The 24,471-nt window shown below is 42.4% G+C and overlaps 1 protein-coding gene across 2 annotated transcripts in view; it reads left to right on the top strand.

Annotated features, from left to right (window-relative positions):
* The window catches only part of LOC128913724 (cytosolic carboxypeptidase 6-like), a 335,261-nt gene that overhangs the window by 86,486 nt on the left and 224,304 nt on the right, over positions 1–24,471 (top strand). For both annotated transcript variants that reach the window (XM_054211794.1, XM_054211795.1), the window contains one exon: positions 18,586–18,675. In XM_054211794.1, the coding sequence (XP_054067769.1) occupies positions 18,586–18,675 (90 nt within the window). The remainder of the gene's footprint in view (positions 1–18,585; positions 18,676–24,471) is intronic.

Here is a 24,471-nt window from a genome sequence, read left to right as displayed (position 1 = left end):
TGTTTGGTTTCTAACCTTTTTTCCTTCTTTTTTTTTTTTTTTTTCCAAAAAAATCGAGGAACTTTAATTTTGTGTAAGCTCTGCACACAAATAGAGCAACTGCTGTAACTTATGTCTACCGTTGAGCTTGTCAACCCTGGCAGCGTCCTGTTGAGAGGCCTCCTGGTGTCAAGTGCACTTTCTTTCTCAATATGAAAAGGAATTTATATTTTCAATGAATATTCATACAATAAAGACATGGGTGATCCGCGGATAAAACAAAGGTTTTTATCCTCGCAAAAGCAGTACTGTGAGAAATAATATGAAGGGAATCCTATATCACACAATTCAGAACGTATCTCATCATGGGAGCCAACGGGTGCAATTCTGCCCAAATTGATGGAGTGGTTTTCATTTACCCCAACAGTGAATTTGTTACCTACCCAGCCAGACCTAATACTTTTTGACATGAATAGATGAGAGGATCAGTCTGTTAATGCAGAAGATTTAGTAGCTATTTGGTGAGTTTTTGCCATCTTTGACATTTCAGAAGGGAGCTTAATGATGCAGCAGTTTAACATAAACAACTTGACTGCATGGGGACATTTCTTTTCCTCTGTTTCTGCTACTTTCTCCAGGCTTGGCATTCGCAATGTGTGTGTGACTTGGGACAGTAGGATCCCTTTTCAAGTGCACCTACAGGCTCTGCCACAGATGTTAAGCTTTCTTTGTGAAGCAAGAGCTCTACAAGGGCGCAGGTTAGTCAGTTTTTCGGAGCTTAAAATAATCCCGTTTCCCTGCTTCCTCAGAAGATGCTGTGTTTAAAAAAAAAATAAAATAAAAAAAAATTACACACTTTAATAGAAATACTTTTCCTTCATTAAATTAAATCTCTAAAGCCCAATAGCATTTTCAGTGCTTATATGAAAATGCCAGTGGGGATTTGAGATTAAAAGCGGTATTTTTGTACAAGTCAATGAAGATCTCAATAGGAAAGAACACTCTTCAAATATAAATTCCTCCAGTATCAAGAAAGACAGATTTTCGACTTAGGTCCTTGAGAATACTTCTCCCAGCCTTGTTATGAAATTCTGTTTTCACATATCTGATATAAGGCTGTTACACATTAGCTCTCCATTTAATGAAATCTTATTAATGGTGCCTTTTTTATTATAGAGATATGCCAAGCTACTCAGATTTAATTCTTGTTTAACAGTAAACATGAGGTGCTGTGACCCATTTGTATGCAGCTCAGGTTCTTTTTTTTCTATCCAAAAAAAGGATTAAATGGCATATTAACAATAAAAGCAAAATATATCCACTATTGACTTATACTGGTATCATCTTGGACATACATTGCTGTGAAAGGACACTTACCCACTTACCTGTGTGTGACCTACAGCTAGAGGAGTAGGAAAGGAATATATTAAAACCCAAATTCTCAAGAAAGATTTGTTGGTGGTTTGTTTGGTTTTGTTCTTTTTTTTTTTCTCTCTCTTCTGATGTCTCCTACCCATTCAAGCAAAAAGTCCTAACAATCCGAGGTCTGCATTTTTGTAGATAAAATACTGCATGATCAAGGTGCAGATTTTGGGAAAGTGCTTTCCAGATTGTTTCCCCATGAAAAGAAGAAACAGGCGTAAGTTGGTTTTAGTAATAAACACATGTAGATGTAAAATTTTTTCCATTTGAGGATCTCAAAGCAATCTATAAAACCAGGTAATCATTACTAGTGTTTTTACAATGAAGGAAAATAAATCAAGAGTTGTGAAAATATAGGTCAAAAAAAAAGTAGTGTATGTACAGTCCCTGTGCCAATTTTAAAGGCATCTGATCTGCTGCATGAGAGAATAATCAGCCCTTCAGTAGTCATCTGTGCTTGCAGAAAAAGCACAGAATAAGATTTAGAAGAAAAGCCAACTCAAGGCACTCAAGTAGAGCATGCTGATGAACAGACCTTGAATTCTCTCTGTATCATAAATTCACTTGTTTTGTCAGCCCTGAGAAGGCGCTCTCACTGTGGATTCTCTCATGGAGTTAGGCAAGTCAGAGGATGATTGGGAAAGAGAAATAACATTTTGATGCAACCCCTGTAATTTCAAGTTTTCCAAACTCTGTGTTCTAAATTTGAGCCTTCAGAAAGGGCACACCCTCAGGCTTTGGGGACGGGAGGAGGATCTTATTTCTGCATGCTGAAGCTACTTTTCTTTGTCATCCAAGTCAATATGCTCTGGCAGGGGGGTTGGACTAGATGATCTCCAGAGGTTCCTTCCAACCCTATGATTCTATGATTCACCGTGTTAGCTGTTGAGCAAGAGCAACCATGATCCTGTAATCTAGTGTGTAGAGTGTCAATGGGAAAACGGGATTCTGCTTCATGTGCTATTTAATGCTACATACTTTAAAAATAAATAAATAAAATCCTGCAATACAATGTGTTTAGGGTACTCCTGGAAGCGCAAATGTAGTTTCAGATGCCTTCAGGATGAGAACGGGTTTTGCCTGAGGACTTCCCACATGCTGGATAAGTCTACTGGCCCTGTAAGTATTGAAAAATCAGGGATTGTTGCCACTGCTTTTTTACCACTATGTATTTGTGTTGGTCTTCCATTAGGGACAATTTGTAAATGCCTGCTGAAACTAGTGGGAGAGGCAGAGGTATGTGGATTTCTGGGGGACTTGGCCAAAAGCAGAACTCTGGTTGCCTATGGATACTGGCATCTCCTGAACTAGGTGACAGCTGAATGCAGTTTTTGAAGATCTAAACTATGGAATTAAATTGGATTTAGGCTACTTTAGTTGCTAAATCTGTTTGTGGATTTATTCTTGAGTGCCTTTTGAAAGGTTACTCATCAGTTCAGTGGAAGCACAACAAAAAGAACACAGGCTTTTTGACTTCTGTCCTCATGTTCAGACAATGCTACATCATGTGTTTGATAGGGGACAATGACCTTCAAAAAACTTTCCATCATTTTAGAAGCTTTCTCAAAATTAGAACGTTGGTCTGGGCTCAGCCTTGACAACTTCTGAAAAGTCTCTCCAGGGTTCAGTCCTAAATGTCATCAGTGTGGACATGCCTGGTTTGAAAGCTTAAATTCTGCAATGATGAGAAAAATCTGCTTGAACTTAATGGCATGAAAGTTTTATTTTTCCTTCTCTGCCTTGGAAATGTGCAGGACTGCATTACACCAGCACTCTGGAAACAAAACTGCTTAAATCCACTCTGACTTTTGTATGCTGTCTGTATGGTAATAATTGTGGCTAATGGGAAGATAGCTTCTACAATTATTATAATCAATAGATCAGGAATGCAAAGATAAAGCAAATTAGGGCTAATCTCTTCTCTGTTTCTTCTAAATCAGTTCGTAAACTGCGAAGACAGTCGTTGCAAGTGTTGACTTAGCTTTTCATTCAAATCAAGCTTTTGTGCCACTTGCTGGTAAGGCCAGCAGGGCTAAGTCTGTCAGTTGTTGTTGTTTTTCCACTTGGCTGGAGCATCTCTATTAATTTTTTCATCTGAATTGGCTCCAAAGCTCTGAAATGTTTTTGACTGAAGAAGCGTATGGTTGGGTACTGAAGCTTCCATCAGAGATGTGGGTCAGACGAAGCAGGGACTGCCCACAGCCTGGTGGGAACAGGGAGGTGTGGGGAGATGGAGTACAGATGTTTCACTGGCAGTTATGCCAATGATTTAGTAGCCTGTGTTGGTTGAGCTGTTTAACCCATCTTTGCTTCAAGTATTCATCTCTTGAATGGGCTTGAAATTGCCTTTCTCTTACTGACAAAGTGCTGCTTGAAAAATACCTGTGCTATAGCCTGAGGGATATTTGGGAGGGATTATCAATTCCTGTGCAACTGGGGGACACTTAGCACAAACGGGGATGTATGTGGTCATGTTGCGTTCACTGATTTTTATTTTTTTTTTTTTTAACTCCAAAGGTTGACCGTTTGCTTTGAAGTCTACCTTTGATAAAGGGAAGTAGTGTTGGATTCCAGCTCAGCTGAAGGTCATTAACATTCTCCTGCTGTATTACATGCAGATTTTCCTGGCTCACAAGAATAGCATTCCATGGAGTATGCATCCTATATCAGCAAAAGAAATGCACGCACGCAGAGATATAGCCAGGGTTTATAGGCTTATTAGAAGACACATAAACAGTCTTCTCCTCCACCTCCTCTCTCCTTATTTCCTGCTGACATTCCCCCTGGCTGTGTTTTCCTTTCCTCACCCTTATGTACTTTCAACAGATTGGGGTGAGAAGGGTTGTTTTTACTTTAAATAACTTAAAATCGGCAGCACAGTCTTTGATCTATCACCACCCTGTATTGGCTGACCCTTGGGTGCACTGAGAGTCTGTGGGGGTAAATATGAGCTCAGTTCTGTAGCCCTGGCTCAGGAATTCAAATGCCAGGCAGCAAAATTCTTTATAGTGGGGGGACGTGGATACAGCCCTCCTTCAAATAGGGAGGGCTGAGCAGACAAAATTATATCAAATGACATAGGCATGCACGTTAAAATTTCCCCTATATTTGTTTGGCAACTTCTGTACTATGTAGCATATGTGAAGTGAGCGCTGTTGGCACCAGGGTAATTTTTGTATGGGATGGTGCGAAGGATGGCGGGGGGGCCGGTGGGGGGAACATGGGGAAATGGACTAATCTTCTCCGCCCTCCTTTAATTTGTCTGTGTTTTCCTATTTAAATTTGGGGCGGGGGGAATAGCAATGCTTCTGCAGATGTAGTGAGATGTCTGCAGAGAAAACCCTGCTGTTTAAGAACAGAGAAGTCCATTTTAATCGTAGGCCAGCAAATGTGGTCATGCAAATACAGTCTCAATGGTGTCAGCAGTTGGCTGGTTGATTGCCAGCAGTCTGCACTCAATGGGACAACACCCCCACAACCCCGTGTGGTGTGGTCCTGTCAAAGCTGACTGTGTGGCAAGGAAACCTCAATGTTTTTGGAGGTGTTGTCACTGCAATCATTGCCCCTTTGTTTTGAAAAGCTGTTGATGGTTCAAGCCACCTTTGATGCTGTGCTTTGGACGTTCTGAAATATGTTGCATCAAGTGAAGCAGAAGACTAGTTACTCTAGAAGCTGAGAGATGCCTTACTGAATGCCAGGCTATTCTCATGACAACGGTGAAGCAACTGAGGGCCGTCTTCCTACTCAAGTCTTTATTTCTATTAACTGGAGTCCAGCCTACATTAGAAAGATAGTGAGGTGCACAGATGCAAGTGCCAAAGAACTGAATGAGGCAGGAAGATACTGGTGGGCAGAGTAGTTACTTAAAGGTCATTGAAGTGGTTTCCTTGCCCCTTTTCCCACTTTTGTAGGTCTCATCGGGCCCATCGCATGCAGCTGGCCCCTTTGGTGGTGTTGGAAAAACATGTTACAAATGAATTGCAAGTGGCAAAGTCCTAGGCTTCATGCTTCTTTTGGCGTTGAGTAGCTCCTTGAGTTCAAGCCCCTTTATTTAAAGACGAGTCAAGAATGTGTCAATGCTGATGGAAACAACGACACCATCTCAGACTGTGGCATCCCTCTGTGATGTCAACTGCTGTCTGAATTTTTTTTTCCCCTGTCTTAATTTTTTTTGGTAAATATCCCCATTGTGCACACTGACTCACACTTTGTATTAATGAGAAATGTAAGGCTTTAAAAAAACAATTGCACTGTAGCCTCATTACTATGAAAAAACCATTACGTGGAAGTCATTTGTCAAAGCCAACTGTTTAGTTGCTGTAATTTACATATTTATCAAGTTTGATTGGAATGTAATGACTTTGACTTTCTTCATTTTTTTTTAACCTTTCTAACCCTCTTTTCATGAAGAAGGTATTTTCATTTTTTTCTTTATGGGAAAAGGCAAAACATAATTCAATTTACATTCACTAATAAATATATGTATTAATGTTTCAAATAATTTCAATTGGATTTTTATGTTGGAAATGAGTTACACTTCCATGTTTTTGCATGGAAATTGATGTGGGATCTTATCAATCCATGAAGTTTTCGTTGCTACCAAGGGATCTGGCTGGCAAAGAACAGACAGCACAAGACTCTGTAAATGAGATAATGAGTGTCAAGATATGCAGTTAATATCGGATCTCCATAATTCTTGTAGTTGAAGGATCAGACACGCATGGGTTTCCAGCATAATCACATGATTTATTATGGATGATTACTTTCATTTGCATCTGATGCTGGGAGGTTTGTGACAGGGCACCATCTAGAAGCATTATATTCCCTTGAATACAGGGCTGGAGACCCAGGAGGCTGCTGAGGACACTGATCCACACAAGTATCTTACACCCCAGTGAGCTGTTACAAGACAGACAGGCGGAGGTGACGAGGGCTTGCTGTAGCAGCTGATACTGGGAGTTGTTAAAGCTAAGCAACGTGGCACTGCTTGTTTGCAACTGGCCTCAAGTGAAGAAATCTCTTCCCCCCGCTATGGAAAAGATTCAAAAATGTGATACAGTGGCTGCAAGAATGAGAGGTGAAGAGCAGAATGCCAGCTCCCTTCTGAGCATTGAAACTTTCTAAAAAGATCGTAAGGACATGAGAACTGAGCAGATCTGGGGTGTGCCTGCATGTAAGGGTTCATCTGAGGGGGTCAGTTAACTCCTCTGGAATAGTCTATGGCCTGAGCAAAAAGCTAAAACAATGCATACAAAATTAAGGCATTTTAAAAAAAATTAAACACCGTGGGGAGAGACAAGTGACAAATAGATTGAAATTCAGCAAAAGAAATTGCTGGCTGAATATCAAGAAAAATATCCTCAGGGTGAGACAATGGAATAGTTTTCCACGGAAATTGGGTGCTGGCCAGGTAAGGATGGCCTAGATGAGCTAGAAGGTCCTTCCCAGATCAAATGTGAAAGGGAATACAGATATTTTAGTGACTAACTTTGAGAGGCAGTGAATATCAAGCAGCAGGTGGCCAGCCACAAATATAACCTATGTGACAAAAAATGATCTGCTACGGAAGCTGTGGCATCCAGTTTGTCAGCCCCTTTCTGTCCTCTGCTGCTTCACAGCATCTCCCACTTGACATTCCTATCTTTGACGTGTCCCATCCTTTAAATAAATGATGACTGAGCGCGATCCCCTTGAGCTTCAACTTGGAGTGTGTTTTTATTAATTTATTTCTTGCTGTGCTAGATTTCTCCCCCTCCACTTTTAAAGGCTCCTTTGACTTTAATTAAAATTCTCCGTAGGCTTATTGCCTTGAGAGAGAGAGAGAGTGCGTGTGTGTATAAATTGGTTTTAACAGTTTGCTGACCAGATAAGTTTTACAAAGCTCACACAGCCTTCCAATGTGCGTGTGTGCAGACAACAAACTGTGTTTTCACATGTGCACCGTGCCATACCGATTGACTGCACCTCCGAAATTCATTGCTAACTAATGATGGGACAAAAAGGACAATTAGGATTGGCAGACACTTGCATGCACGTGACATTAATGTGTTGCTTACAGATATCTTAGAGAAGAATCACATCTGCAAGAGGAACTATTCTTGGTTCAATGTAAGGCAGGGTATGAACATGGTAGGTTGGTTAGAGTGGGAGGTTTGATGTGTCCAGGTGGAATTTAAACATCTTTGTGAAAATTGTTTTTGCAACAGAGGGGAAAATGTCATAAACAGCGTCTGAATAAGAATGGCAGCCTCCTTAATTCTTGGCCCTTAACGAGGATGGGAAGTGCCGTACCTCTGGCCGTGCATCTCACCATTTTCTTTAGAAGAACAAGGGTGTGACAGGACTTTCTGCTGCCGGACTGTGGGTTCTGTGGTATAAGTCAAATATTCATAGTACGCTTCTGTCTAAGGTTGCGTCTGTGATACTTGCTGATGCTGGACTCATAGTCAAAAGGGAGTGGAATACATACACCTAAGCAAAGCTGCTTTAGGACTGTTGCAAATCCTCTCAAGCCAGAGACTCCCTGACATCATGTCCCTGTGATTAAAAACTGTGAAGAATTAATGAACAAAAGCAGGGGTGTGGCAGTGTGTCCAGGAGAGGTCACCCCACTTCTTTGTGGAAAAAGGGAAACTTTCCACCCCATCTTTGCCATTCCCCTTACATTAAAAAGAACCTATTTCTCATCCTGATTTGAAACCAATGTCTAACATTACAGTGAAGAAGGATTTGCTTCTGGCTGGTTCAGGGACGTGTGTGAGTGTCTCAGACCTGAGGGTAGTCTGCATCCCCCATCTTGCTGAGATACTCAGTGTGCAAGAACCTCTGTGAGCATCTTAATTTTTGGTGCTGCATGTTCAGGTCCAAATTCTGATTTCAGGCAAGCTATGAATGTGGAGAGAGGCTATTCACTGGTGGCTTTTTCTTGTCTTGTGGGCTTAAGCTTCTCTCCTGAGAGTGTTGGTGCTTCCTGGAGAGGTCAGTGTCACGTTCTGAGGAGCGCTGCTCTTCATGAATCTCATTTCAGCAGGTTGCTTTTTATTGACCGTGAGCTCAGCTACTGAAGAACGCACTGTCATAGTTCAGTAAAGGCCAAAACCTCTTGCAGAACACCTTGCACGTCCTGCCTGGGATCACTGCTTTCAAGCCAGGTTTGTACACTGAAGGCTTTATTCTGCTTAACCCTGTCAGTACCTCTCCTTCCTCCCAGTGAGGGTCCGATGAAACGAAAAAATAAGGAAAATAATCATCTCCTGCATCCTGTAATTGAGCACGGGTGTTCCCACTTCTTTATAATTAGTGTTTTGGGAAGAATGAGAGAGAGAAGGTTTCATGTTGCTCAAATCAGTGTCTAAAATGTGGAATACAGGAGATGAAGCCAATGTTGGTTGTATTGCTTCACTGCTCCCCCAGGCTTGAGCCTTTAGCCCAGCTGGCTGAAACCTTGGTTGCTTTTCACTTTTTTTTTTTTCACCTCACAGAATGAGACCTGGCCCTGCTTAGAACAAGATACCTAAGCAGATATCTGTCCACTATTTCATGCCTCTCTACTTTTTTTTTTTTTTTTTCATTTCTGCTCCCGTCATGTTTTTTGCCTCTTTATTAAGTGAAGAATATGAGGCATGGCCCCAGTGAGCGGAGGTTTTCCAGCTACGGCTTCCCAGAAACATCTTTCCTGATTTCCGCATGTTGTCTTGCAGCTTATTCCTTCTCTACTATTTTATCTATTGGCCTTGAGAGGTTAGAGATGCTGGACTGGTAGATTCTAGAGTGGTATCTATTCTGGAGTTGCATCTCATGGCAGCTACCGCCGTCCTTGGAAGGATCCATAATGAGTGCAAGGATGTCACTCTGCACCTCAGAGAAACTAGAAGCGTTTTGAGTACAGCTGCACTGGGACTCTCAGTCCTGTTCTGAAGTGGACGTGGTTTTGCTCAATTTTTATATGGGAACATCTAAGTACTGAAGTTAATCACAGGCAAATCCTCAGCAAAACTGGAAAGAACAGAACAAAGGTGTCCTGGCTGCTCCCGTAACTGCTGGACTGCTCTGCGAGTGGTTGGTAATTCCCTCTTCGCTATCTTGGCTGAAATTCTGACATAAATTATTCTCTTATCTTTCAGCCCACGCATACTTGTAGCAAACAAACATAGCCTTAGCCCTCTCCACTGGAGAGAGCTGATAGAGAATTGCTTTATAACAGGCCCCAGCAATATCTTTTGAATCCCTGGATTTTAAAGACAAACTGAAAAGATACTCATGTAACTGTAGTATCGCAGGTAGAAATGTCTTGCATCTGAATATTTTATTTCTATCCCTTTTGTATAAAGTGAAGTCTACCGGGATGATGAGCCTTTCCAGAGGGATGATAGCGGTGTAAAGAGAGAGAAAGATAGGTACCAGTTAGTATGGATTCCTGCCCTAAAGATGAGGGCTGCTTCCTTTGTGGCTGCAGGCAGCTCCTTGGAGTTTCTACCTTATCTTCACTGATGGGGGGTTCTGGAGCTCAGTTACAAGAACCCTGTAGAATGGCTGAAGATCTTTATTGCCGTCACTGATGGTAACTGGAGAAGTGCTGCCACATATGTAAGCTCCTGCATTTCTGTCTGGTGTAAAATTTTTAGAGAGAGATAAATAGGCTGTGTTTTGGTTTATTCAGTTTGTAATTTAATGTCAACCAGAACAAAATGAGTACTATAGATCAGAGTTCCTGTATTCAAATGCAGATGGGTGAGTTCTGACTCCGTGGAATTTAAGGAAATAGCATGGAGAGACACTCAAGTAAAATGAAGATTTTCCGTAAATCATGGCTAGAATGTTTTTGGCTTGGTGTTTTTTTCTTTTCCCTGCAGGTAAACTTTACTTTCTTGTTCTATATCATCTGAAGGACACATGCATTTTCTGGGATTTTGGGAATGATTTCTGGGGTTCTGGGATTAGACATCAAATTTAACAAGATGATATATAGCTTTGAGGAGACACATTTGATGTACCACTTAGCCTTCCCATAATTTACTGCCTGCCTCCAGTCTCTGGAGGGCAAGGGGTTTATCTACACTCCAACCTGACTTTATAAATAGCAAAGCAGGAGAGGGAAAAAGAAAGCAGGCTGGGGACCTGCCTGCTAAACTGTTATGATATGATGGTGATGCAGGTAGGTGACATTAAATGCTACTGTCTGCATCCTTAATTGTGAGTTGTCATCACCTTGGCCGTTTGAGGATGATAATGTGCTGTTCACTTTACAGATTTCTATTCTTATTCACAGGACTGTATGTTCCAGCATGCAAATCTGTGTGTATAATTTAAACAAAACCTCATTTTTGGGGGGAGTGTTTGGTTTTTTTTTTTTTTTTTTTTTTTAGCGGAGACGAGGAGGGAGGAAAGATGTGAGTGTACCTTGACTGGTTTTGCATGCAGTTAATTTTCCTGCCTCAGAAGTCTAGCAAACTGACAGTATCAGAAAGCCCAAATGGAAAAATTGTTGCTTGCAAGATGTAATGAAGATTAAAAGCAAACAAGTGGGGCTGGGAGGTAAGGGGGATCTTGCTCTATAGTCATTTGCCATTTCTGATTTTGCAAATAGCTCTGCAGTGTCGTTTGATCTATGCTTCAGCATAATTTTACCAGGAGATATTTCTGGCCTTTTGCTTTACAGTCAGATCCCTTCGCTGGGCTATTAGGTTGAAAATGCAGTCAAGTATTAACATCGAAACTGTTTATGTAACCTCCCACTGCATGGAACCCCTCCAAAATACCCTGCAATTGAGGGAGCGATGGGGAAGGAGGGGATGAAAAAACAAGAGCTGGGTAGGAACACTGCCTGCTCTGGGATTTAAATAGGTCAACTCATTTCAATAAATAGAAGCTAGGCTGTTGATATATGCCCATCTGCTTAAACTGTCATCAAAGTTCACTTAGCTGCATTCTAGTGGAGATTGTTGGCCGTTAAAGAGAAGCGAAAGGCATTGTTACAGAGGATTTAAGGAGAAAAGAGGAAGGAGGAACAAAGAAATAGCCAGGCAAGGATTACACTTTCAGATTCCTGGTGGCACTGACAAGTGTTGATAACTCTTTGAGCATCCACCTTCAGAACACGGAGTCCCACTTTCCCACCCTGCCCCTGTGTTTGTCCCTATTGGGTGCTCCCACGTGGCATAAGTCTAAATGTTCCTTTTTTCCCCCCCTTTTCTGCTGGAATATATTTAATTTGCTTTGAACAAGAGCAAACCCAAATCCCAGGGCCTCTGAATAAGGGGGAGTTATGGAAGGGGAATACAATGAATGTCTTAATCCTGTGTCACCCTGTCTTTGAGACACTGTGCTACGTTAAATTGATTTTGCAAATGAAAGCTAAAAGCTAAGCAAAAGCCACCAATCTATTTTGCCTAAAGATGATTTTAGTGCTCTTTATGTTCCCCTAAATGACAAACCAATTTGTTACCTGCCTACATAAACATTTGCCTATATTAGCACCAGAAATGTTTTATTTTTATTAGCCCAAACTTTATCTTCTTATGAAGGCACAGGGGCCCAATAAAATTAGTGTGCAAATATAATACCCAATTTGCATTTTTCCATGGTCAGCAGAAAAGCTGAGCAAAATCAATTTGATATTAGGTCAGCATATACATCAATAAAGCATACGCACACACAGGACCATTGTAATGGTCCCTGTAATTTCTACGCTGCCAGAGTAAAGAGATTAAATAATATTAAATGCTCCAAAATAGCTTTGCTTTTAAGAGGAATGTAAAAAGAAGGAGAGACTTTGGCATAAAATGGGCAATAAAGGATAATAGTTGCACAATCTCCAACTTTTAAAACATTGTGACAATGATCTTGGAGGCAGCCTTTCTGCTAAACGGCCCGCATTCAGCAAAGCTCTTATGCCAACGCTTGCATTTAAGCACATTTTTAAACACAACAAAAGTCTGTCAAACAAATCACGTAGTTAAGGAACTGACGGTCAGGGCCGGAACTTGAATGAAAATCCAGAACTTGAGAGGTTTGGGTCCATTTTTGAGCATTATGCGTAGAACTGTTGCTGGTCAGAAGGTCCCTGCGCAGGTGAGTCTTTGCTAAACAAAACCCCTCTGCACTCCAGATGGGTCTGTCTAACCATGGTGGGAGGTGAGGTGAGTCAATGAGCCATGAGGGCACCTCGCAGTGGTGCTCTCCCTGCGCAGAACCGACCTCCCATGGATTACGCATGGGACCTAAGATACTGCCGCCTCCCTCTCCACGTAAAAGTACATAAGAATCGGTGTTTGACGTTCAAAAACCATACTCCAGTCTTTGCTCTGCGGTACAAATGGTACCATTGTTACCTTCTGTGCCACTTAGTTCCTTTGTACTGCTCAAGCCAACTGTAAGTAGGCAAGCAAGAAAAGCGTATGTTTATTTGACCTCAACAAGTCCGGTGGGATTTGGTGGTGACCAAAACCGGTGTTCTTTTGCACTCTGTGCTGCTGAGCTGTGCACTCTTACCTGAAATGACATTTGTGACCAGAAGTAACAAAAATAAATGGAATTAGGTGCTAATCGGGTCTCTTAGGAAAAGGCAGAGTACAGTAAATGCTGCTTGGATTTGATTTGCTAAAGCAGGTTAATGTGGTAGAGACAAGGCAGTCAGGACGGCAACGACATCAGTGTTCGTTTCCGACGCAGATGTTACAGTTCTGTTGGACACAGACAAGTCGAGACAGCACGGTTCTGATTTCCTCTGTGGAGCCTTTAACTCACAGGGTTTTGAATATAAAATGTTGGCGACAGCCCACCTCATACTGCAAAGTACCTGAGAAAGGAAGAAAATACGGAATTTATTTGTAATGGTTACATGTATTTCATGAAAATATATGTGGGTATTTTAATCGAATGATTTTTTGGGAATGTGCTTTTAGGATGATGGATTTCCATTTCTTCTGATTAGAGCCTCCTGGTCTTCTACAGGTAGTGTGAAATGTGGGAGGGGAGAAGGGCAAGCTTTTCCTAATACCTTGCCCCAACTTTGACATCTACAGCGAAGGACTGGAATTCAGTTCCAAGTTCTCCTGATAGGCGCCAGTTAAAAGCTTTCTGAAGTAGACTTCTAGGGTCAGACTTGCTCATCCTTGGTACTCCATCAGCCTTAGTACTAATTTGTGAACTTGCCTCGTTACCATACCATGGCTATGAGACTTAAAGAAACCACACATCTGCAATCTCTCTGCAGTCTGTTTCTGGTCTGACCTCGTAGCAGGAAAGATCCTGGATGTTGAATGAAGTTCCACCTCACTTCTGTTACAGCACTTCGTTTTGGTAGTGCAAATGGGCTTCCATAAATTTAATAGTTCTGCATGAAACTTCTAGATACTTATTATTAAGTTACTACATACAAATACTGTCATTTTCATGTTTTTATAGTAGCATGAAAATGAAAATTGAATGAAAATGGCTAAGTGAAGGTTCTGCCTTCCCATGAAGGTTTATATTTTGATCTTTTTTTTTTTTTTTAAGTAGAAAATATTTTCTGTGGGACTCTGTTTTAGTTGCATTAGTGTAATATGTAACCAAGAGTGGAAATCGCTGTTTCCTAGGTGAGAGCTGGGGGATTGTTGCCAATGGGATTGCTTTAAGTGGTTGGCTTGTCCGTGCTGTAGCATTAGAGGAGAAGGAACATGAGTTGAGGGCCAAACAGTGTGAGTGACACTCAGAGTGACAGATTGGAGTTGCTTGCCTGCAGATAACTGGGTTTCTTTTCAGTAAGATGTTCACTTAGTGTTTATCGCCATTGTGGTAGCTTTAGAGCCAGAACAGATGTTGAGGTTAGTGTCGTTTATTCTGACTAGCACCTTAGATCTTCACGGCTTTGCCCAAGGGAACTCTCCTCTGCAGAAGTGCGACAGGATAGCGGTGGGCGAGTAGCGGGCTGCGAGGGCGTAACACGCGGTGGCAGATTGTTTAGGTCCCAGTAGGAATCTTAAGTCAAGGCAAATATTATCAATGATGATGGTAGCGGTAGCCTTCAGAGGAAAAAGAAAACGTCTAGTTCAATCTTCAAGATACTTTCTGGAAGAGAAAATGAAAAAGCAATAATTCCAGATATCTATACGTTTCTTCCCTTGGAAAACATTTTTGTCAGATAGTTTTGTTTCTAAGATGCACTGCTATGGCAGTTGGAAGTGTAGAAGGGGTACCGCAACAGACTATTTCTCTGCATTTGCACAACTGGCAAAGTTGTGGCTAAACGGAGCGCGCTTTCCTGTCATTTTGCTTAAGTGCTTTTGCCATCTATTGAGCAAAGCTATGCACTTCTAATCTTTAATTTTGATTGATCTTTTTCAATCCTGCACTAGAAAATAGGATGTGTTTTCAATGTAACATTTAAATTAAAATATGAAATAGTGTTTTGTAGTTGTTGTATCCATTATTGGTTTGGTGGGTTAACCTTGACCAGCTGCCAGACGCCCACCCAGCTTCTTCCTCTTCTACAGGGCAGGGGGAGAAAATAAGAAGAGAAAGCTCTTGGGTCAAGATAAAGACAGAGATATCACTTACCAATTCCCATCATGGGCAAAGCAGACTTGACTTGGGGAAAAATTAATTTAATTTATTGCCAATTAAAATAGACTTGTATAGCAGGAATCCAAGAGGAAAATTAAAACAACACATTTCCTCCCACCCCATTTTCCACGGAACGATTTCACTCCCAACTCCTCTACCCACCACCCCTGCCCCCAACGGTGCCACGGATGGATAACGGGGTTGCGGTCAGTCCAAAATTGTTCTCTGCCGCTTCTTCCTTCTCACGCTTTCCCCTGCTCCAGCCCGGGCCCTTCCCGTGGTCCTTCAGGAGAATCTTTTCTGGTACAGGGCCCTCCACAGGGTGCATTGTGGATATTTGTCCCAGCCTGGTCTCTCCATGGGGCTGCAGGGGAGTCTCTGCCCCGGCAGCTGGAGCGCTCCCTCCCCTCCTCCCACCCTGGTGCTCACAGGGCTGCCTCTCACCTTTTTCCCCTCTCACTCCTCACCACCTGTGTGGCATTTTTGCCCTTCTTTAAATGCACTTTCAAGGAGGCACCGCCACCTTTGCTGAGGTTCGTTCTTAGGTTATATATAAAACCACAGAGTGAGGACAGCGCTGTTGCTGTTAGGGTTCAGACGAGTGTTTTGAGGTGTGTGTGCATATGCGTGTACTTGCCATTCCTTTTATCACAGACTGTTACGGAGACCAAGACAAACATACGAAGCTGAACAGATGATTTCCAAGACCAGCCTCAGGTGTCTGGATGGATGGGTTATAACGTGCTGGGGCTGGGTTAGGGTTTAGGCTGGGAGCCCAGCCTCTAAATAATGCATGCACTGCACCAGCCGGCGACAAAGTCCCTATCTCAAGCTCTTAAGTGTTATGGTATTAAGTATGAACTAGTCTTTCGTTCATATTGGAAGCCCTTTGTGCACCTTGTCTCATAGATTGGCTAATGGGAATCTATGTTGCCTCTTATGTCCCCCTTTTACCGGTGCTTTCAGAGTAGCTGAACTTTGATTGAAGAGGACCTGTGGAACTGAAAGCTTGTCTGACAGTTTAATTTCTTCCTGTGTGTACACAGAGCCTCGTACTTAGGCAGGGACTTTAATCACCACAGCAACTTTTAGCAGATTCACCCACATTTAGAAGACGTTACTGAATTTTCTAGGCTTTCCAAGCGGCGTTAAAGATATATGCTTTTCCAAAATGTTAACAGAAATACTTAAGAAATGTTTGTTTGCTCATGCAGATGCATGCATTCTGAAATCCAAACAGTGAAAATGACTCTTAAAAAAAAAAAAAAGTTAACAGGTCATATTATTTCATCCAGCCCAAATACCAGAAAGAAATACATGTGTGCACAGTAACACATGCCATGTGCTTTATTGTTTCGGTATGAATAATGCAGGCTACTGCTTAAAGAAAAAGATTTATAAAGATATCGCTGGGCTTGACAAAGGTGGAGACAATGTCTGCTACATGAAGATGGACAGCCAGCTCTGCCTGCGCTCATTCTGAGCGCTGCATGTCTAGGAGGCTGGGTACTATGGAAGGGTCTGTGCACTGTAATGTTGTGCATTCGTACTCTGCAGCAAAGGTGCTGGGCTGGAAAGCGAGTGATGCATTGGGGAGTGTAAACCAAGGCAGAGTGAGGTTGCTTGGCACTGACTGCAGGGTGGTAATTCAGTGCCCTTCTATGCCCCAAGGAAACGGGCAAGGGAGGTCCTGGTTATACCCAGTGCCACACCTCCCATTGACTCTAAGCAGCTTTGCACCGAGCCCTAACCTGGCAAAGTTCTCTTCAGCTCCATAGGAGAATGAACTGACTAATGATTTTAATAATTGTTACGAAGGGTAAAGCATGAATAACACAAATGTTGTAATTAAAACCAAAGAGACACAAAACCCCCCAAACTAATCCTCTGTCCAAAAGATTTCCTAACCAAGTAGCTGTTCCAGCTCCAAACAGTGGCAGTCATGTTGCTGAACATCACTTCTGCGTCGAGTCCCTTTAATGTAATGCTGTTTTTCCAAGAGAGGAGGAAATGTCCTCTCCTCTTGCAAAAGTGATCCCATCCTTTTGTTTGTTAAAGTTCGTTTGCTGATTTATCTCCTTCCTTCCTCCCACACTACTTAATGTTAACGCAAATGATGTGGTCATCAACTTCTAGCTGATGGTGTTGTGTTCCTTTTTGCTGCCTCCCACTTTTCTTCTGCAGACAGAATTGACCCCACCAGCTGCTACGTTTGTCAGAGAGGTTCTTTCTTATATTTCTTTGCCTCTGGGGTTCAAAACCAGCAGAGAGTGGCGAAGCTGGAGTATGAAAGAACAAATGAATGGTGGAGTTACAGGGTGAGCAGCTGTAGGACATTTAGAGAGGCTAAGGAAATAAAAAAGAAGCCTGCTGAGATTCTCTCCTGGGAAAAACCAAAAATATATTGATTATTCGTATGCTGCTGTTAGGTGTGATTTACTGCTGGGGGAACTGAGCATTTTTAAGAATTCAGGAAATTAAAAAAATAACTCAGGTATGGTCTCAAGGACTCCAAACATCTTTGAAATTAAAAGTCTATGTTTGGGTATATATGTAATGCACCTACATAATTAAAACAAACAAACAAACAAACACCACCAAACCATAAACAAAACAACCAAACAAAAAAATAGCACTTGGATTTAGTTTCTAGTCTCCTTTCAGTGTGTAAACTTTTTATTTCAAAACAAAGATTTAAACCGTCTCTGACGATTGGATCCTGCTGTGTTATTATTACCCCTGCTGTGTGTGTTCAGATCTGGATAAGACATCTCACTGAGGTCCTGACCTCTTATGGTCTTTAAAATTCCCAGAACCCATTTTGAAAGAGCATAATTTTTATTTCCTGTTTATTAAACGCAGTCACTGCACAAACAGAGAAAAGGTCCTGCTTGACCCATGTAGTTTACTGCTGAAGCAAGTGGCCAAAGTAGCGTGGTTTCAATACTAGGGGATTAACCCATGTTAAGTTCAGCAAAGTTGAAATCTAAATCTCTCTTCCACCTATCTGTAATTTCAAGGGGACCTGGCACATTTTTATGCCCTCACTGGAGAAGGTTGCTGGATTTAATCCTGATCTCTTTTCCATCCTTTGTTGTTTTTGAACATCTTTTTAAGCCAGGGCAAATGCAGTCCCAAAGAGTTGAGATTAAAACAAAATAAAAAATTCCCCCCAGAGCAAAGCCTAATAAATGTCATTTGTTAGCACTTCGCCATTGTTTGGCACTGTTAAGGCTCGTATCAAGTGTAATGCAGGGTGCAATTGGCTTTACGTTGTGAATGGACCCCCACTGTTCTTCTTGTCACCCCAGGGGGACATTTATCACAAGTGAGAGAGCAATTACAGTGCAGTTAAACTCACTGTAGTAAATCTTGGTTTTTAAAAAGAGAGCTAACTTTGTTGTTGCAGGTTTGGCTGCGTGTCATTAGTTTTGCAGCCCTTGTGCAGTCTGCTATATGGCCCGGTACGGAGACTCAGTGATGCTGCCTCCTTTAATTATAGATTGTGCTTATTTATAATGTATGACCAATTTTAATAAAAGGATATGCTATAATATTAATGGCTCTTTGTGTCCTACATATGGGACCCAGTTTAAGGATCTTTATCTCTCTCTTTCCCTCTGTCCCCTTCTGCTGCAGTGAACCTGCGTCCAGGGGCTGAACAGAAAGTGGTGTTCATCACTGCACGAGTTCACCCTGGGGAAACACCATCTTCCTTCGTGTGCCAAGGTGAGTGTCTGCATGACGATGGCAGATGTGGCGAGATCTGATTTCCTATCGATACGCGTATTGGGTTTGCATAGCTTCAGATCTGATAGAAGGCTGAGTTTATAGAATCATAAAATGGTTTGGGTTAGAAGGGACCTTAAAGAACATCTCGTTCCAATCCCCCTGCTGTGGGCAGGGAGACCTCCCAATAGACCAGGTTACTCAAGGCTCCGTCCAGCCTGGCCTTGAACACCTCCAGGGTTGGGGCAGCCACAACTTCACATGACAGTTCTTTCTACAGTGAGGATATAAGCAGAATTTCTCACCTCTACCCAGCTGCCTGTCTTCTTGGGGACAGTAGGAATATATTATCTCCAAGTTGTAAATGTTTGCTGAATTTGGTCAGAATTGGACAGTGGCCTCTGAAGCCATTCAGGAAGAATTGTCAATCACACTCGTACATAGGCAATGTGATCATGTAAGGCTCCTTTTCTTAGGAAAGCAGTCTGGAAAAGCTCTGGGAGTGGTTCTGTGTTAAGTGCTTATGTTTTCTTGCTGTCTACTATCTTCAGCTTCTTTTCCACCACAAAGCAGTGACCCTAGTTCTCCAGTTTAATTCTAAGAGGCCTCTATTTGTCTGAAGCTGCTGCTGTGAGGAGCACAGCTCCCAGTGCCTGACAGCTGTTCCCTGCACAAAGCATTCCTGCTAAAATTAGAAAGCGAATTGCCCAGCTTGTATGTGTAAAGAGTCGTAAATCTCAGGCTTGTGGGTACAAATAAATAAATAATCCTGTCGCGTGTTCACATAACTTCATTGTATAGGTCTGAAATATTGTACTTATGGTATGTGCCTTTCTGCGGTGGTAAATTGTTGACAGCGTAAATCAACGTAACTTCCCTGAAGCCGAAGCAATATGCTAATTTACTACATCGGCTTGGATCTGGCCCTGCCTAGCCAATGAGTTGCAGCAATCAAGCATATGCAGAGTTTATTACGTTGGCTGCTTGTAAAGCCGCAGATTGGTTTGCAACCGGCCCTGTTGGTACCTAAAGACCTTGGTGGGAAAGGTCTGGCACAGTTTCGTGGTCTTCTCTGCGTGCTCCTCATCCTGGCAAGGTCCTACATCTGGCATCTCTCTAAGGCAAAAGGTCAACAGCTGCCACTTCTGCTGTCCTAGCCCCGTGGGCTAACAGGACACTGGGCCTCTTCTTGCCGGCCGGTGGAGTAGCAAAGGTAAAACCCTCCCTTGAATAAAAAGATGCTTCAGCCTGAAAGCAGGAAAACTCAGCGAGTTTCCCATCTCCTGTGGTGGCACAGTCAATGCAGGGCATTATAGTTCACATGTTTGTTAATGGATATGGATTTTTAATTGGGTGCTTTGATTCTGTGTGTGGCTGCTGGCATAGCCCTGTGAAATGAGGGCTGAGGCATGCTGCTGAGGTGGTACTTTGTAAAATGACGTTATTTTATTTTGATAATGGAGAGTTTATTCAAAAGGGAGAAAAAAAAGAATGTGAAAAAGCGGGTGGCACGCTTAGCCTGATGAAACAACTGGATGGAAGTCATGCTCTGATTGTCTCAGAGAAACTTGGTGTTTTGTAGGAAAAAATAAAGCAAAAAGGGGGGGGGGGAAATAAGAAAAAGGAGGGGTCAGTCTTGGAGAAGCACATCAGAAACTTGCTGTGACTGCAATTATAACGCACGCCTGGTTCGCTTGGAAATGCACGGATCTGAAGGCACTGAACTCTGCTGTGCATTGAGCCATTCTGCCCAGTGCCGATGAAGCTGCCTTGTGTGTATAATTAGCGTCAAGACAAGTAGAAATGGCAAACGTTTCAAGGCCATTGCTGCCTTGTTTCTAGCATTGCCAAATGTGAAATTGGGTGCTTGTTCCACCTTTGGAAACTTTTGTGTGGGAGGGTCAAAAGAAGGGATAAAAAGGATCCCTTTGGCAGTCAAGTGAGGGCACAATGAGGAATTTTACTTCTGGAGTCTTGGGAAGCATTTTGGCAGAGCTAGGTGTTGCAGATTTAATATTCAAATGCCAACCCAGTGCATGTGGAACATGTCAGATGTTGTTTTTTTTTGGTACAGAGATTTCTTCTTGAATGTTTGATTATGCTCACCACCTGAAGTATTAAGATATGGAAGCTAATCCCAAAGATTCCCCAGGTGCAAGCAGCATCTTGTATATGGAAGAGCAGAATTGTGACTGCCGAGGCCTGGAGAATCAGCCAGCAGGGGAACAGATAATTAGTTACAAGCTTTCTTGTTTTGTTCTTCATTTTTTTTCTTGGGTTTCATTTAGTTCAGGGTCTGTCTTCCTCTTTAAAGCTCTAAGCTCATAACTAACTCCTTCCTCATTTTTCTACCTGTCTTTGAGCTAGCCAAGTCTCTTCGTGCCCTCTTTGGCCTGCTCTCTGCTAAGGATATCTAGATATGTGTAGTCCAAACACCAGCTTCCTGGGGCTTGGCAGAAGCTCCCTATTGCATCTTCCATTTCTTGATTAGGCAAGATACTCTGATGGGAAGGAAGTTGTCTAACCTCGATACATCAGGATATACTTGGTCCTGTCTGTTGGTCCTTTGTCCTTCACTTTGCTCACAGATTAAATTTAAGCCAGGGTCTTTGTGTTCCTGTGGGAAAAGACCATAAGGTCATCTCCCCGTTCAGAGCGGTATTGTTTTTCTGTCATCCTTCGTATTCCATTATGAAGAATCCACTGAAAACTGAATTTGGATAAAAATACCCCATATTCCTGCAGATGTACAAGTATTGTAAACATGGATACGCACCTCTGTCTCCTACAGCTGTGGAGTGCTTGCAGCAGTAGCCAGACCTCCCTAGAATCATTAGGCACCCCATCCAGGAGTCAAAAACAAGCGCTATAATATTTCACGCACGGTGCAGCTGCTGAGCTGTAGCTCTCTTCCTTAAAAGGCAGACAAAACCCCAGAGGGCCTCTTCGTAGAAAGATGGATTAAGAACCTTTTGTTTCTGTTTTGGTCTTTTAAGAGTTATTACGATGCTTCGGGTTAGCCTTTTTAGGAAGTTTTCCTCATAGCTCTTAACTGCTTGTTGTGAAGTTCAGGGACAGAGTTGGGGAGTTATTCACCAGAGAGTATATTCGCATGAGTACCCTTTACATCCAAAGGTAGGACGGTGCTCCCCTCCTCGGGCTGTGACGGTCGTCATGAGCACTGATGCTTGTGTCATATTTGGGGATGAGTAAGTAGGAGCAGGGTCTAGGATGAAGAGGACTGTTGCTTTCACTTTGCTCTTATAGACCATTTTCTAACCAACCGGAGTCACTGCTACTCCTGGGGAGCTTTTATAGGGCAACACAAAACAGTGCAAATTCATTTTATAGCTTGAACTCATCTCTCATGGGCTGTTCAGATTTCTGAGGTGTTTTTCTGAAGTTGCGATTTTAGATTCTTTTCCTTTATTAGATGGGTTTTTTCCTCATTTTCCTCCCCCCTGGTATTTTTAGTTAAGAAAACGTATTCTATTTTCTGTCCTCCACATGATACTGTTGAGGCGAGCAAATTATTAACTTTTACAGAGAGGGTCAGATGTCACATAATGCCTATGTATGTAGTGTGCGCAAATATGTGTGTGTAAAATCTGTCCTCTACCCTCTAAACACTGGTGATAAACCATAGAATCATAGAATTGTTAGGGTTGGAAGGGACCTTAAAGGTCATCTAGTTCCAACCCCCCTGCCCTGGGCAGGGACACCTCCCACTAGATCAGGTTGCTCAGAGCCCCATCCAGCCTGGCCTAAAAAACTGGCTTTCCAAAAGCTTGGATTTTTTCCAAGATCTGGTGATAGGCGTATTCCCTCCCCCCACCCCGTCCTGTATTCTTACAGTCTTATTTTCCTTCCTTTGGCTGCTAGATTTTAATTTCTTTGTGGGAGATAAGCAACTATCCCTCACTGTTCACGTGCATGGAAAGTTGTAGGAGACGTGGTGACAACCGTGTTTAAGTTTGCCCTGTATGCTTTGTTTTGTCAGCAGTCAGTAATTGCAAGTTTAAGCGTGTCCAGATGTACCTTGACATGTACTTTCCTCATTGACTTACCACGTCCTATTAGCAGGATGTCATTTGTTGTCTTTTTAACACGTTTGTCAGTGTGGCATCCACCACGCCGTCTAAATACGAAAATGAAGATTTGTACCCTAGGCATTTTACTTTAATGTAGTTTGCAAGGCTGGGAGCCCAGCCCGGAATGGACGTCCCAGTGCAAGAGGGGAGGGAGAGGGATCCCACAGCTGGGTTTGCAGATGCAAAGCATCTTGTGCTAAGTGTAATTTGACCTGAAGCTGACCTTGAAAGCTTATGGGCTGAATAGGGAACAGCCATTAAAAATAAAATATAAGGAAAACAGACACCTGGGACTCTTATCCATAAGAAATGGAGCAAAAATGACTTTTCAATCAATCTTTTTTCATTACAGCTGCTTAAACGAATGCTCCCTCTCGCTTCACCTTAATTTAGATGATATGAAATGAAAAACCAGACTATGCTTGGGCAATGTCTCTTGGTTTTCTAACATTCTTGGTCTGCGTTTTTAATACCCACCCTCTTGCCACCAGAGGGCAGGAACAAAATCTGAAAACTTTTGTACAAATTTTCAGTCTAAATTTAGAGAATGGGGTAAAAGGGGACAGGCTGCCTGAAAACAAGTCTCCCACCAGCTGTCTCAGGAGTACTCCTGTTGCACAATAACTCACTGGGCTAGTGGGTAACTGAACTTTCTCTCTATGTGGCCAAGGTGCTCCACCTGCTACGAAGGATTTTATTCTTGGACAGATTCCAAGATGTCCTCTTAAAAGTGGTAGCAGTTTTCTAGGTCACTTCATGGAGACAGTGCCTTCAAATTTTTTGAATTTGTCCCTGCAGGATCCCTGAAGGAGTTAGTAAGAGAGAGAAGTTGCTACAATGTGAGCGGGACCTGTTTTTTTCTTTTGGCTGTATTTTTTTGCTCGTGAGAAAGGCAGTTGTATGTGTGAGAAGAGTCATTTTGAAACTTGTTGCTCCTACTTGGAATTTTACCCAAACTCTGTCTTTTATTATGAAGAAGGAAGGACGGATAAGCTGTTGGGGTTAAAAGCTGCTTTTTTGCTTCCTTCACTAAGCATAAATCTTTTGAGCATTAGCACGTAAGTGATAGTAACTGAAAGACAGGACAGGGCATGTTTTAAATGCAAGAGTAGATGCAGCTAATGAAGCCCTTACATGTGAAAAGACCCTTCTTGAAGAAACAGAGGTGATGACCTCGCTTAGCTGCTTCCACGGGATAAATTTCTCCTAAAGAAATGAAACTGAGTTCTGTAGGCATTGGTATTAGGATGCTTTTGGTAACAGCAGCTGTATTGGAGAAAAACACTGAACCCAGAAAATGCCTGTTGTGGTAATGATGGGGCCTTCGGACATCCTCTGCCAGACTTTATATCAGACTGAATTTGCATCTGACTAAATGTATGGGTCGCATCAGTTCTGACCTCGCTTAATCTGTTGCACTGTTCCTTCTAGCGAGCCAAATCATCTTCATTTCTCAGCATTTCCTACCCGAGGAGGAAACAAAATAGGATTCCATTGAGAGTGCGGGGATCTTACACATGCCTGTTTGTTATATTACTGTAAAGTTTCAGTTGTGTCTGCCAAATGAGAGACTGGAAACAAACGCTTATGCTCTCCTGGCTACTTCTGGACTCCAAGTGAAAGGCTCTGTATGTATAGAAGTTTAGTTTGTCGTTCATCTTTGAAGGTGGGGTGCTCTGCCGTGGCGGCGCAGCAGGCTGTGAGT

The sequence above is a fragment of the Rissa tridactyla genome, chromosome 8 (genome assembly GCF_028500815.1).
Source record: "Rissa tridactyla isolate bRisTri1 chromosome 8, bRisTri1.patW.cur.20221130, whole genome shotgun sequence".
Taxonomy (NCBI): Eukaryota; Metazoa; Chordata; class Aves; order Charadriiformes; family Laridae; genus Rissa; species Rissa tridactyla.
Note: the sequence above shows the minus strand (reverse complement) of the source record. Positions and strands in the feature narration are given on the sequence as shown.